Source organism: Cnephaeus nilssonii (genome assembly GCF_951640355.1).
Source record: "Cnephaeus nilssonii genome assembly, chromosome: 12".
NCBI lineage: Eukaryota > Metazoa > Chordata > Mammalia > Chiroptera > Vespertilionidae > Cnephaeus > Cnephaeus nilssonii.
Window position 1 is genome coordinate 52,083,826 of NC_137083.1, and position 13,770 is coordinate 52,097,595.

Genomic DNA, 13,770 nt, shown 5'->3' on the forward strand with positions numbered 1-13,770 from the left:
ATATTAACTGCAACTTTTTTGGAAACTGGATAACACCACACATGCTGTTTGATACTTTTTCTCCCACTGTTCTATGTATCACACTCCTCTCTCCACTTAACAAGGAATCTCAAAATCAGTCACAGGGCAGATTTCGGCGGGTATATCCGTCACCATACCTGAAAAAGGGAAATGTGGGACACACCTGGACCAGATGATCCCCACATTCTATATTGCTATCGGGTTCCACACATCTCCTCTATGCCTAGACCATGTTGGGAGCAGCAGACAGGGCTGCCTCGGTGGGAGGGCAGAGTTGGTGCTCCCACAGCCTGTCTGCTGTGAAGTGCCGGGTGTGCAGCACAAGCACATCTGAGGCCTCCGCGTTGAACACCTGACTCTGCAGGCTCTGCCGCCCAGCCTCAGAGCCTTTCAGGAAGTCTGCAGGGGGAGTTTGGAGAAGAGGCCCTCGGCTTATGAGGATCCCGTAGGACACAATTTCTGCTCCTGCGCCCCGGGCTCAGAATTCCTTTCAGGTGGTCATTAAGGTTCTATACGCAGTGTGTGAATTTTGAACCTGTTCAAGTCCAGCACGTCCTAAGCTTCAGTGAGCAGCATGCTCTCGGGCAGAGGGGAGAGGACGTGTCCCCCAGGGCACATATACATAGGCTGGGCCTGACCTAGATGGAATGAACAACTTCTATAGCAGCCAACCTCTAAAACCCTGCAGCAAACCAGAAGCAAACCTGTGGAGGACTGATGCAAACTTTAAGAATAAAAGATGCACTGAAAAGCTGTGTCTATTTCATGTGATCCTTGTTAGTAAATTATTAGTACTCTGTAATTTCCAGAACCTTATATTAAAAGCACACAATTTTCTGCGTGTATACAAGTTTCTCTATGTATATGTGCATCCAGACCATGTGGAAAAAGAAAAGGAAAATGTCATACTGAGGCTTTAACCTAGGGAGGCAAGGTCAAAGGTTGGTCAGGGGTCTTCCCTGAGAGTTCTGGATGAGAATAAAAGGAAAGAGAATCGGAACCAGAGCCCTGTACCATCCCCTGGAGATGAACTGCTTCACCCCTAGCTATGTTTCAGGTCTTTGCTGCTAGGTAACTTAATTTCATAAATGCTACTATTGAAAGCGCCCACAAACAAAAGATTTGAAGAAGGCAGGCTAGATACCAACCTGTTCAGCAACTCCTTTCACTTTGGGCTAAAGCTGAATATCCCACTGGGATCATGCATCTGTCAAGACTTATCCACTGCCTGTTCTATGCCAAGCTCTGGTTAAAGTGCAGGTACACAGAGCAAACAGGTAAGAAGATCAATATTTACAACAGGGAGATAGATGCCTAACATACAGTGATGCTCACTAAATACTGAATCAATACTATAACAGAAATGTGCACAAAAACCAAGGGGTCTTCCCAAAGGACATTATTCCTTTGCTGTTGCACAGATGAACCTGATAGTTCACTATTCTGTACACTTGTACATAGAAACCACCCCTAAAAGAATAAACAATTAGTGAACGTCGCATTAGACAGAAACTACCAAGGTTGATGGCGAAAAGGGGGGTGGAGAGCAACAGTCAGGAGAAAGGAGAAATATTATCATTTTATATAAAAGAATATTTTAATTTTTGTCCTTAGAAACTATAAAGGCTATACATGATTTGGAAATGAGACTATACCAAACACTGGTCAAAGAAGAACGGTCCGCTCTATGCCTTCTCTTTTGTCTGGTCACTCAGAAATATAATGTTATCTGTAAAGAAGCCAGAGTATATATATTATTTTCAGAACACTTTTCCCATCCCATTTAATCATTCCCCTCTAATACATACATACTTCAGTGCTATTACCTAAAAGGATTTTATGCCAATTCTCAAAATACTGAGCAACTCTTGCTGTTCACTAGAGGTATATACAATTGGCAGGATGGAGCTCAAAGCTGGGCTTCAGCTATCTGTCAATAATTCAGACTTTGTTAAAAGAGGTGGCATATTTCTTGTCTTTCCTGAACAATTAAGGTCTTCTCAGCAATGACTCTCTACCAAGCAACAAATCACAGATTTCAAAGCTTTCAATGCTCAGAAAGGTGCCATGAAACAGGCAGCACATCCTCACGTAGAAAAGGACCAGGCAGAACACTCCTCATGCTGGAGGTGGGGGGAAGGACAGTGTTCATTTCAACACATGGCCTTGTTGGCAAGGATAGATTTATTTATGTTTTAAAAAGAAGTTTGAACATTCATATAGAAGACATTTTATTTTTAAATGATAAAACAGAATGACTTTTTATATACTCATTCTTTGGAAAAGATTTACTAATCAATATTATAAAGAGAGCATTTTTATCTAAGAACATCAGACATTACTCTTAAAATGCTTAGTTTAGGACAGTGGTTGGCAAACTCATTAGTCAACAGAGCCAAATAGCAACAGTACGATTGAAATTTCTTTTGAGAGCCAAATTTTTAAAACTTAAACTTCTTCTAACACCACTTCTTCAAAATAGACTCGCCCAGGCTGTGGTATTTTGTGGAAGAGCCACACTCAAGGGGCCAAAGAGCCGCATGTGGCTCGCGAGCCGCAATTTGCCGACCACGGGTTTAGGACATGCAAAGGAAAAGATTTAAGTAGTACTTCCTGTATAACTCCAAAAGATCTAGATTCTTTTAATTTTGGAATTATTTAAAAATGGTTATTATATAATGACTGAATATTTATTGACTATCTAGTCTTCAAAAAATGGAATATTTTGGTGCAGAAGGGTTATTTCAGAAGAGATTGTTAGAACTGCATCAATGTGTAAAGATAAGAGTGCCATCTGCTGGTGGTTAGTTTTAAGTTACAGACATGATCCCTAAGAGGAAAAAACATGGCCTGTAAAACAGATCAACGAAATTAAACTCTACTCCCTTCAATTCAAATGTCACTAAAGACCTATTCATTTATGATCTAGAAACCTATATGAATACTGGTGACAAGAAAAACACAAATGCATCCATTTGGCTAAGTTCATAACAATTTACACAATCAAAATTAACCCACACATTGGTTTATAGTAAAATATGAAAATGTTAAATGCTTCATAAATAAATAGTTAAGAGATTTAGAAATTGTCAATTATTATTTTGTTAGAAAGCTTGGTTTCCCACTGCTGAAATTATAGGTGTAGATATATATACCATACGGAGATCTAGAAAAAAATTTGAACAGTTGGATATGGCCAAAGGAAGAACAGGACATGGAGGAAATGATTTACTTACTCTCAAGACACTCAAGAATTATGAAAACAAAATGGTCAGGAAGAACCTTATCTAAAGTCTGATAATGAAGGCAGAAAATTACCTATGTTGGTTTTTAAGGTCAATATACTTTCAAAAAAAAAAACAACAGTAAGAAAATACATATTGTAATTATTATTTATAACAAATTGTAATCTATCAATAAGGTATAGTGGTTAAGACATGAACTCTGGAGCAAGGAAGAGAAACATTAAAAAAAAAAAAAAAAAGTGTTGAGGGATCCCAGGTTTGATTCTGATCAAGGGCATGTACCTCAGCTGCAGGCTCAATCCCTGGCCCTGATCAAGGGGTGTGTGGGAGGTAACCAATCAATGTGTTTTTCTCACATCGATGTTTTTTTTCTCTCTCTCCCTATCCCTTCCACTCTCTCTAAAAAAAATCAATAGAAAAATATCCTCTGGTGAGGATTAATAGAAGAGACTTAACTTTTGCACTCGGATGTCGAGTGTGACTCCACACGGTTAGCATTAGAATAAAGGAATCGAGAAAAAAGCAAGCGAGTGCAAAGGGTTAAGTTCTCAGATGTCCAGCCTTCAGAACTGTAAGAAAATAAATTTCTGTTGTTTAAAAAAAAAAAAATGAGAGTTAAGACACATGAAAATAATGTACGATAATGTTTGGATTTATTGAGCAATCAAGGAACTATGAATACTGTGATAACTGGTAAAAAAAATTTAACAATAATTTCTTAACCGCACTGTAGCTGTGTTTTAAAATGGAGCCCATATCTTTCAGAAATACCTACTGAAATATTTATGCATGATATAACATTTGAAATTCATGTCAAAATAACCCAGGTAGAGGAAAAGTGGCTGGGAGTGTAGATGAAGTAGTATCAGCTCTCAGTTGATAATTGTTGAAGCTAAATGATAAATGTTTTAAAAAAAATTTCTCTCCACTTTTGTATGTGTGACATTTTCCATAATGAAAAATTTAATTTTTAAATAATTTTGGCATGACTCAGAATATCCTAAACATTGAGACGTTATTACTACAATCAAGTGTCTTTCATTCCCATCTACTTATCTATAAAAACAAGGTTTCTCGGTGTTTATATCCATAAAAACGAAAAGAACAGAATTAGTTCTTAACTACTGTCTTATTTTAGCACTTTCTCCAAGAATGGGGGGAAAAAAGAACCACCTATCTCATTATAAGATGTACTTCCAATAAAATTTTAGTTTTTACATTTAAATATTAAAGTTGTTTTGGTCAATTATGTACTAAAAACAACTATAATGATAACACGATGAAGAAGAAATGTAACACTGAGCATCTTACTGTCAGAATTTTAAAAAATATTTTAAAATTTCTATTTATGTATGTGTTTTTCTTACAAATATAACTGGATGAATAATAAAAGATTCTTAACCACACAATCTATTCAGATATGCTTCGGAGGAGAAAATGGGATGGGAAAACAAGTTCAGAGAAAAAGGAATACAGTCATGTGCCACTTAATGATGAGTATAGGTTCTGAGATATCGTTTGGTAGGCAGTTCCTTTGTTGTGCAAACATTGTAGAGTTCCCTACACAAACCTAGACAGTATAGCCTACTACACAACTAGGCTGTATGATATTGCCTAGTGCTCCTAAGCTACAAGCCTGTACAGCCTATTACTGTACAAAAGTACACAAGATTAAGTCAAGCACAAGAAAAAACGATGCAATCAAGAGCTGCTGGGTGTAACACCCATTCTGTTTATAGCAAAGTTTGTTTTAAGAAGTAGAGTACTATCTAAAATAATGATAAAAAGTAAATACATAAACCAGTAACAGTCATTTATTATTATCAAGTATTATATATTGTACATAACTGTATATGCTGTACTTTTATATGACTGGCAGGATAGGTTTGTTGACACCAGCATCTCACAAATATGTGAGTAATGCACTGTGCTTGACATTACAATGGTTATGATGTCACTAGGCGATAGGAAATTTTCAGCTCCATCCATTATAATATTACTAGAGGCTTGGTGCATGACATTTGTGCATGCACCAGGCTGGGTCCCCTCAGCCTGGCCTGCACCCTCTCACAGTCTGGGGTCCCTCGGGGGATGTCCGCCTGCCAAGGGGTCCTTAGCGCTGCCATGGAGGCAAGAGAGGCTCCCGCCACCACTGCTGCGCCCACCAGCCGTGAGCCTGGCTTCTGGCTGAGTGGTGCTCCCCCTGTAGGAGTGCACTGACCACCAGGGGGCAGCTCCTGCATTGAGCATCTGCCCCTACTGGTCAGTGTGCATCATAGCGACTGGTCATTCCAATATTTGGTTGATTTGCATATTAGGGTTTTATTATATAGGACTTGAGGCCTGGTGCACGGATTTGTGCACCAGTGGAGTCCCTTGGCCTGACCTGCGGGGATGGGGCCGAAACTGGCTCTCCAACATCCTTCGAGGGTCCCGGATTGAAGAGGGCGGTTCTCGGGTGACGCACCTGGAATTGGGCTTCCCTCCTCTCTGATTCCGGGTGTGTCACCTGAGAACCACAGCTGCCAAGTCACCACAGCTCGGCAGCTCCTGTGTTGAGCATCTGCACTCTGGTGGTCAGTGCACATCATAGCTACTGGCCAGAGTGCCTGCCCCCTGGTGGTCATTGTGTGTCATAGCTACCAGTCGAATTGTTGGACAGTCACTTAGGCTTTTATATATATAGATAATACCACTGCTGTGTATGTGGTCCTTTGTTGACCCAAACGTCATTATGCGGTGCATGACTGTACTATAAAATTTACAAATGTTGAAGAGCTTGTTCATAGATTTTTTAAAAATGATGATTTGTATCAAATTGCTATATTTAGATCCATTAATACATTGAAGAATAACAATGTTATATTGAAAAAAATGTTAATGTCAATTTAAAGATGTTCAAAGGGGTACAGTTTCAAAATTTTTGTAGAATTTTCAAAAAAGTTTGAAAACTGCTCTAGGGGATAGCTTCTTAACCTTCTTTAAATTCTGTGTGTCCATCTTTTCTAAGTTATTTTAACGAGAATAGGAATTTAAAACAAAAGCATCATGTTAAGTACCAAAGAGGTTCTGAATAAATCTGCACAAATGTCTAACACCACTCAATTAATGTAACTCTATCTTGCCACGTGCTTCTCCCTGTTTAGGCCATATCCTTCAAAGACTCTAGATCCTAACTCCAACAATAAGAACGGGCACAGATAGTTCCATTTATACCCTACTAAACATTACTTGTGAACTAAGACTGTTTTGAGTGTAGAGATAGTTTTCTAAAGGAATAGATAAGTGTAGAAACTCATAGCAAGCCTACAAAGCACACTCAGCATTCTTCTAGTGAGCTGCCTTACAATCTCATTAGCATCAGTATCTCAGCCCCAGTTAAAGTTACTTATAGCACAACCAAGCTTTTAAAGAAGGGAGGGAGTGGAAAAGAACTGCTGTTATCATAAGCTTACCAGCAATGATTGTTGTTGCTTGTCGTCTCACATTATTTTTATCCATATATTCACCATAGTCTACTTTCCCTTCCACATAAATTCGAGACCTGAAATAAATAAAATTTACAGTTTTTAGTCTGGAGATTCTAATATGCTTTACAAGGGAAAGTCAGATCAGGGGCAGTAATGAGAATACACTAAGGATGAAATATCTAATCATACATAACCTCATTTTTGCTACTACTTTATAAAGTTCAAAATTAAGTGTATTGAAACAGAATGTACACACATTCTCATCTCAGTAAAATGACTTATCTCAGTAAAAAGGACAATGTTTTCATCCTTGAGCTGACTGTGGTCCATAAGGAACTTTTAAAAAATTTGTTCAAAATCTTAAGCTAAAATTTAAAAAATTTCTAAAGGCAAAGATAGTGAAAATGAAAGGGTAATCTAGTGACAGCCATCTAGGATTGATTTCCAATGTGTCATTTTCCTTGACCTTTGATTTTGGACTCCCTAATAGATTTGATTTTCACTTATTTTTCAATTCCTAAAGTTTTCCTCAAGAGACTTAGATAATTAAAATTCTAAATAGAGGTTTTCAGCTTAGTATTTCACTCAGAGTTAATTATTATGACTATTTCTGCACTATCTAGAAGGCTGAGCTAGAAGACACACCAGGTGAAATTGCATAGACATTTCCCTAGAAATTTCCTACATCTATTTATATGTGTATATGCACATATTCAGACATACAGACATACATAAATGGCGATGGAGGTACATATGAAGAAAAGGTATGCAGTTATGGGAAAGAAATTGAAATTGTAGTCTCTGCTGAAATTACTTTTCATGAAATATATTAACTGTGAATACAACTGCTATAAATCATACCCCTTTGTCCTGTGGATTTGGAAAAAGCACTTTTTATTGATAATCAATACAAGCATTTCAAAAGGGACCTATGAAGTCTATATAAAATAGTCAAATATAAAAAACTGATGTGAATAGGACCATAATACCTCACTGTGTCAGGCTTCACACATTCCAGGTCCTCTGCTAAGGCCATCATGCGGAAGACAAGACGCACGACCCGGCCGTCAGGACCCCTGGCTGTGGCAGCCTGGGAACTCCTTCAAGGAGTGTTGCCTTGTTCACAGGGCACTTGGTACATTTTGCCTTCCCTCTGGCCTCATCTGCTTCTACTTATATTCACGTTCTATTTTCCCTAAACTTTAAGTTCTTAGAATGCTAAACCAGCTTTTATACACCTTTTCACACAGAGCAACACATGCATATACTATTAAGCACTGAATGAATATTTCCTGGGTTAACATAAATTAATAATACTCAGGAACAAAGTAGTTACACAATTCATGAGAACACTTGTTGTCAGTTTTTAAACCATTCAAACTATAAGATTCTTCCTGCCCCCACTTACCCCTTTTTCACATACTGATATGCCACATCTCTGAGGCCTGGTCGGAATACTGAAATTCTGTGCCAGGTTGTCTTTTGACTGACGTCACCTAAATCACAAGAATAGGAAACATGGTGACAAATGCCAGCAGACAAAATAAATGCCAAAGAACAACATGCCTGGCAAAACCAACATCAGAGTGTCAAAAAAGAACAAAACAAAGTCAGAGAAGAACGATCTTTTCTAAAAGTAACTTATCTCTAGTTAATTAAAACTAAACAATGTCTTTTTATTGATGATAAAATTATCACCCGTCTTTCATACTCACCCATTTGGTATGCTTCATTGTCTCCTGACTTCCACATCTCATTTGTTGCTAGAGAAAATATTGTGACTGGGTTTTTCCCTTCCACCTGTCTCATGACAGGATCCTGACCAACTCGCCCCAGTAACTGCACACGATTCAGAGCTGAAATGCAATATATAGATAAAATGCGGTTGAGAGAAGTGTCTTGAAGAGGGAAATCAGCTGAAGTAACAATGAAGAAGCTGGGAGGAAAAAAGGTTTGGCAAGAAAGGAGAAACTATTCTTAGAGTAGCCCACAAAACAAATATTAAGCTCTTTATCTTAAATTCTTTAAAATACCTTAAAAAAAACTGTATCACTAAAATAACATCTGAGATCTGAAAATCTTTATAAATACAAGAAAATATTTCTGTGAAACTATAGGTTTCATAAACTTTCAGTCCCTCAAATAGCACATAACGCTAGGTAACTTAAATAACCAACTATGACTCAAGAAAATTATATGGGAGGACAGTGACAAGAGGGAGTGAGTTCTGACTGATAAAAGAAAGAAGGACCCAATTTATAGTAGGCCCTGCAGCCTGATGGGGCAAGGCCAAGATCCAAGAGGCAAATGTGAGCCAAAGGCATGGTGACTAACAGATTATAAAATACCAGTGTGCCCCTGCAACACATCTGAGAGAATATTAGCACATTGCTACAAATATAGTTTACACTTGGAAATTAGCTACTACTTACATCTTTCCAGAACCAAGCTGCTTGCTACTTCAGACTCATGTCTCACAAATTTATGAAACACCTAAAGCGGAACAAATGAATAAAATGGCTGTAAGTTTTTGGAATTTTCAGGGAAAAGCAAATGCAAACAGAAGACCTACTCACATTTGGTCACCATCTAGTCAGCTGCTCCTACAGTTTACATCCATGGAAAACAAGAGACATGCTTCCCATGTTTTCCATCACACAGCGCCAGAAGGAACATACAACACTTAAGGGCAGTCTACTACAGAGCCCAAAGAGACAAAGGAGGCACTAGAGAGCATGCCCAAGAAAGTTACTTTATGGTCCTCTCCTGTTTCTTTTGTGATAACCCTCCTGCTTATGATGCTTCTGTGGCTGCACACAAAAGGTAAAATCCAACATATGCTGGAAAAACTCATGCTTTCAATAGGCCAAGAAAAAGGTCTAAGATAAACAAATTTGGTTCCCTGATAAAGTACAAAGATATGTCCAAATCAGTTTGTCAGAGAAAGGTAGTTGCTGGCATATAACAGCAGCACTCAATAACAGTTATCATCACTCACTTCCAGCTAAGTGCTTTAGCTCTTATCAATTCATCCTTAGAATATACCTATAAACTATGCAAAATTATCCCCACTTTAGAGATGAAAAAAATGAAGTTCAGAGAGATTAAGTAACTTGCACAAAACCCTACAAGAAGCAAGTGGCAAGTCATGCCTAGAACCCAGAACCTTCTGGTACAGGACTGCTGCTTTTCCCATGCCCTCTGCTGCCTCCTTAAAGACATTCTACTCAAGGGCCCCTCCTAAGATATGAGTACACACATGGGCACATGGCTGGATTCAGAGTGCTAAACTGTTCATTACATTAGAAAAACCCCATGTGCCAAGTGGTAGTACTGTTAATATAAAAAGCAGATGGCCCTAGCTCAGTGTTCGGCACACTCATTAGTCAACAAATCCAAATATCAACAGTACAACGATTGAAATTTCTTTTGAGAGTCAAAATTTTTAAAACTTAAACTTCTTCTAATGCCACTTCTTCAAAATAGACTCGCCCAGGCCGTGGTATTTTGTAGAAGAGCCACACTCAAGGGGTCAAAGAGCCGCATGTGGCTCGCGAGTCGCAGTTTGCCGACCACTGCCCTAGCTGGTTTGGCTCAGTGGATAGAGTGTTGGTCTGCAGACTGAAGAGTCCTGGGTTCGATTCCAGTCATGTGCATGTACCCTGGTTTCAGGCTTGATCCCTGGGCCTTGTCAGATCCCCAGCCTTAATCAGGGCATGTGTGGTAGGCAATTAATCGATGTGTCTCTCTCACATCGATGTTTTTCTCTGTCTCTTCCTCCTCCCTCCTTCCCTTCCACTCTCTCTAAAAATCAATGGGAAAATATCAAGTGAGAATTAACAACAAAAATATGTATCTATATAAAGCAGATGTCCACCAATCAAATGAACACCCATTCATTCCCGGAGTACTATTGGCTATTGAATCCTATCACTATGAGAGTGGGTAAGAAAATAAAGACCTGAATCAGAACATACTAAAGAATCAAACTGTTAACTAGTATCTGTACCATTCTAGAAAGGTACTAATTTGAGTACTCAGATAAATCAGGCTGGCTCTTAAGTCTTATCTATACATATAAAAGCCTATGTGACCATTACGACTGAACTGCTGGAATGACCAGAATGACCAGTTGACCAATTGCTATGATGCACTCAATGCAAGAGCTGCCCCCTAGTGGTCAGTGCACTCCCACAGCCAACCTCCTGCAGTCCCTCCACCCCGGCCACCCACCCCCTCCATCACCCCTGATCAGGGGGCTGGCAAGCCAACCTCCCGGGGTCCCTCTCCCAGCTGGCTGGCGCCCCAATAGGCCTGATCACCAGTCAGGCTGAGGGACCCCACCCAAGCACGAATTCGTGCACTGGGCCTCTAGTAGAATAATAATATGTTTCATTTTAGGTACACAAAACTCAAGACCTAATAGAAAAACAGATATAGGGAAAGAATTTTTTAACTTGGATAATATTTTTAAATTAAACTTTTATCACTAGATTTTTATATCTGATTTTTATCTTAAAACTATAATATTGAGTATTAAGACTGTAGTAACTTTTCCAAGTTTCACACTTCAACACACACACACAAGTGTTAAAATGTGATTCCAAAAACATAGGGTCAATTCTCCAGAAGGAGGGAGAAGAGAACAGGTTTCATGGAGGAATTGATTCTTAACAGGATGGGGAGTAAGAAGTGTTATAAAGAAGAATCTATGTTGTAAGTAAGGAAAAGAGGTAGCGTAGGCTGGCTCAAGTGTCTGGAGAGATGAGTCTGGGTGGAATGAGGAGGAATTTGGGGCATAGTAAATTGTGATGTCGGGACTTTGGCTGCTCTCCTCAGTATGAAGAGATGGGTTGGGAGGCAGTTGACTGTAACAAAGAAGGTAGGTAAGGGTGTGCAGGAGGCAACCTATCAATGATTATCTCCAGTCATTATGGTTTCTCTCTGTCTCTATCTCCCTCTCTGAAATCAATATGTATATCTGTAATAATAAAAAGGGTAATATGCTAATTAGACTGGACAGCCGAACAACCTTCTGGACCTTCGGACCTTCCGGATAAAGCCAGGGCTGTGAGGGCCAAGCCCCTTGCACAAATTTCGTGCATCAGGCCTCTAGTGTGTGTGTGTGTGTGTGTGTATTTACATATATATATATTTTTTTAAGAGTTTCATCTTATTCTGCATTATCAAGATCATCCTACACAGACTATGTGAATGAAAGCAGGGGTTCTGCGAAGAGTCACCTCACAGTGTGATATGACCCTAAATTCCTAACTGGGTAGGTCATGGTGGGTAGTCATTCCCTAAGTATATAACTTTTATGTAGTGAAAAGTTTATCTTTGCCTGAAGCAAGCCCTGTCCATTGTTTCTGTGCATCTAGGTTAACACACCTTGGAAATAAGCCACAACTACCACCCTCAAGAGTACATTATCTTGTTAACTACCTTGTAATGCAATCCCTACCTTGTTTTCTCCCACTTCCATGTAATCTTCCCTAAATTTCCTTCTTAATCTCAATAGCATCATGAAAGAAGCTGCAAAACTGTTATTCTCCAGAGCATTTGAGTACTTGTACACAGGCATGTATGTGTCCGCATTTTGGCTCAAACAAACTCTCATAAAATTTCAAAAAAAAAGGTAGGTGGTCAGAAAAGGAACCACATGCCTTATAGAAAAATGCTGGGACAGCCTAACCAGTTTGGCTCAGTGGATAGATAGAGAGCTGGCCTGCAGACTAAAGGGTTCCAGGTTCGATTCCGGTCAAGGACATGTACCTTGGTTGCGGATACATCCCCAGTTGGGGGTGTGCAGGGGGCAGCTGATCAATGTTTCTCTCTCATCCATGTTTCTAACTCTCTATCCTTTTCCCTTCCTCTCTGTAAAAAAAAAAAAAATCAATAAAATATGTTTTTTAAAAAATGCTAGGACAATGATTCTGTCTTTGGATCAATAAAGCCTTTAACTGTTATCTAACTGACCTAAATGTAAGTAACATGTTTTAATAAGTAATGACACCTCATTTTCATATATGGAAAACTAGAAAGTATTTTTGTTTTAGTGAACATTATTCACACAGGTAAAACCTTCTCCAAACCTCCATATCAAATAAGTATACATAAAGTGGGTGGGCTCAAAAACTCCTTTGCCTCTGCAGTCAAAAGCCTGAAAAAATCTAATCAGCACAATTATGGAAAAGTGATTGGTTACCTGCAATACAGGTCTTCGAAACATTGCTTCTACTTTTCCTACAATCTAATCTTTAGTCCTTTCCTAAAGGGAAAAAAAAAAGTAAATTAATACGACATCATATAGCAAGAGCACAAATTCACTAATCCTACATTTCTAACTTGCATTCCTGATATTTATGCAATCCGTCGTATGACCATAACACATTAACATTGCTGCACATTTGAGAGATTTCCCCCCAAAAGAAACTTTACACCTGTATCTTTTTTTATTCCCTTTAACTTCCTCCTCCTCCAACCCATACAAAAAATTATTACTCTATGAGTTATTCTCATTTCCATGCTATTGTCTTCTAAAATTTTATTTAAAGGCAAGCTCCCGGAGGGTAGGGATTTTTGTCGGATTTACTCACTGTCAAATCCAATCCACCTAACACAGTTCCTAACACAAACGGAGGGCTCGATAAATATTACATTGTCATCAAGGGATTTAAATCTGAAACTTGTTGCTGCAAAAACTGCCTCCATCCCTGTTAGTAAAGACGAAGGGAGATTCCTGGGTTCCCGGCCTCATCGCCAGGATGGGCAAGTGCCCTTTCTAAGGTGACGCTCCCAGCCAACGAAGTGAAGGGGCGGGAGGTGAGAGGAAACGCCAAGTCCTCCCCGCGCGTGGAAAGAGAAGGGACAGACGGCGACAGCACAGCACCACCTCCCGACCGACGCAGGGCTGCACGAACACCCAGCACAGAGCTCACGTCTCCTTCCCGCGCTCACCGGACGCTCCAGCCGCACAGCTCCGCGCCCAGAGGACACTTCCCGACTCGGCCCTGACGCAAGGCTCGCGAGAG

The 13,770-nt window shown here is 39.4% G+C and overlaps 1 protein-coding gene across 4 annotated transcripts; it reads right to left on the bottom strand.

The window, feature by feature from the left end:
- Positions 1 to 13,770, bottom strand: SSBP1 (single stranded DNA binding protein 1). Of its 4 annotated transcripts, none has more exons than XM_079786620.1 (7): positions 13,632 to 13,703; positions 12,945 to 13,007; positions 9,169 to 9,229; positions 8,452 to 8,592; positions 8,145 to 8,232; positions 6,722 to 6,810; positions 1 to 1,750 (listed from the first exon to the last, which is right to left on the bottom strand). In XM_079786620.1, the coding sequence occupies exons 2-7, from the start codon at positions 12,966 to 12,968 to the stop codon at positions 1,707 to 1,709; spliced, it is 447 nt and encodes a 148-aa protein (XP_079642746.1). In that variant the 5' UTR covers positions 12,969 to 13,007; positions 13,632 to 13,703; the 3' UTR covers positions 1 to 1,706. The 4 variants fall into 4 exon arrangements, with proteins under 4 accessions (XP_079642746.1, XP_079642748.1, XP_079642747.1 ...); XM_079786622.1 differs by having other exon boundaries at positions 13,629 to 13,667; XM_079786621.1 differs by lacking the exon at positions 13,632 to 13,703 and adding an exon at positions 13,336 to 13,622.

Bases quoted from the DNA above. Each gene is read 5' to 3' on its own strand.
- SSBP1 (XM_079786620.1), bottom strand. From the start codon at position 12,968: ATGTTTCGAAGACCTGTATTGCAG. The intron at 8,233-8,451 runs GTGAGTATGAAA...CTTGTGATTTAG, and splicing joins CAATGAAGCATACCAAATGG to GTGACGTCAGTCAAAAGACA. The intron at 1,751-6,721 runs GTAAGCTTATGA...GCTTCTTTACAG, and splicing joins AGCAACAACAATCATTGCTG to ATAACATTATATTTCTGAGT.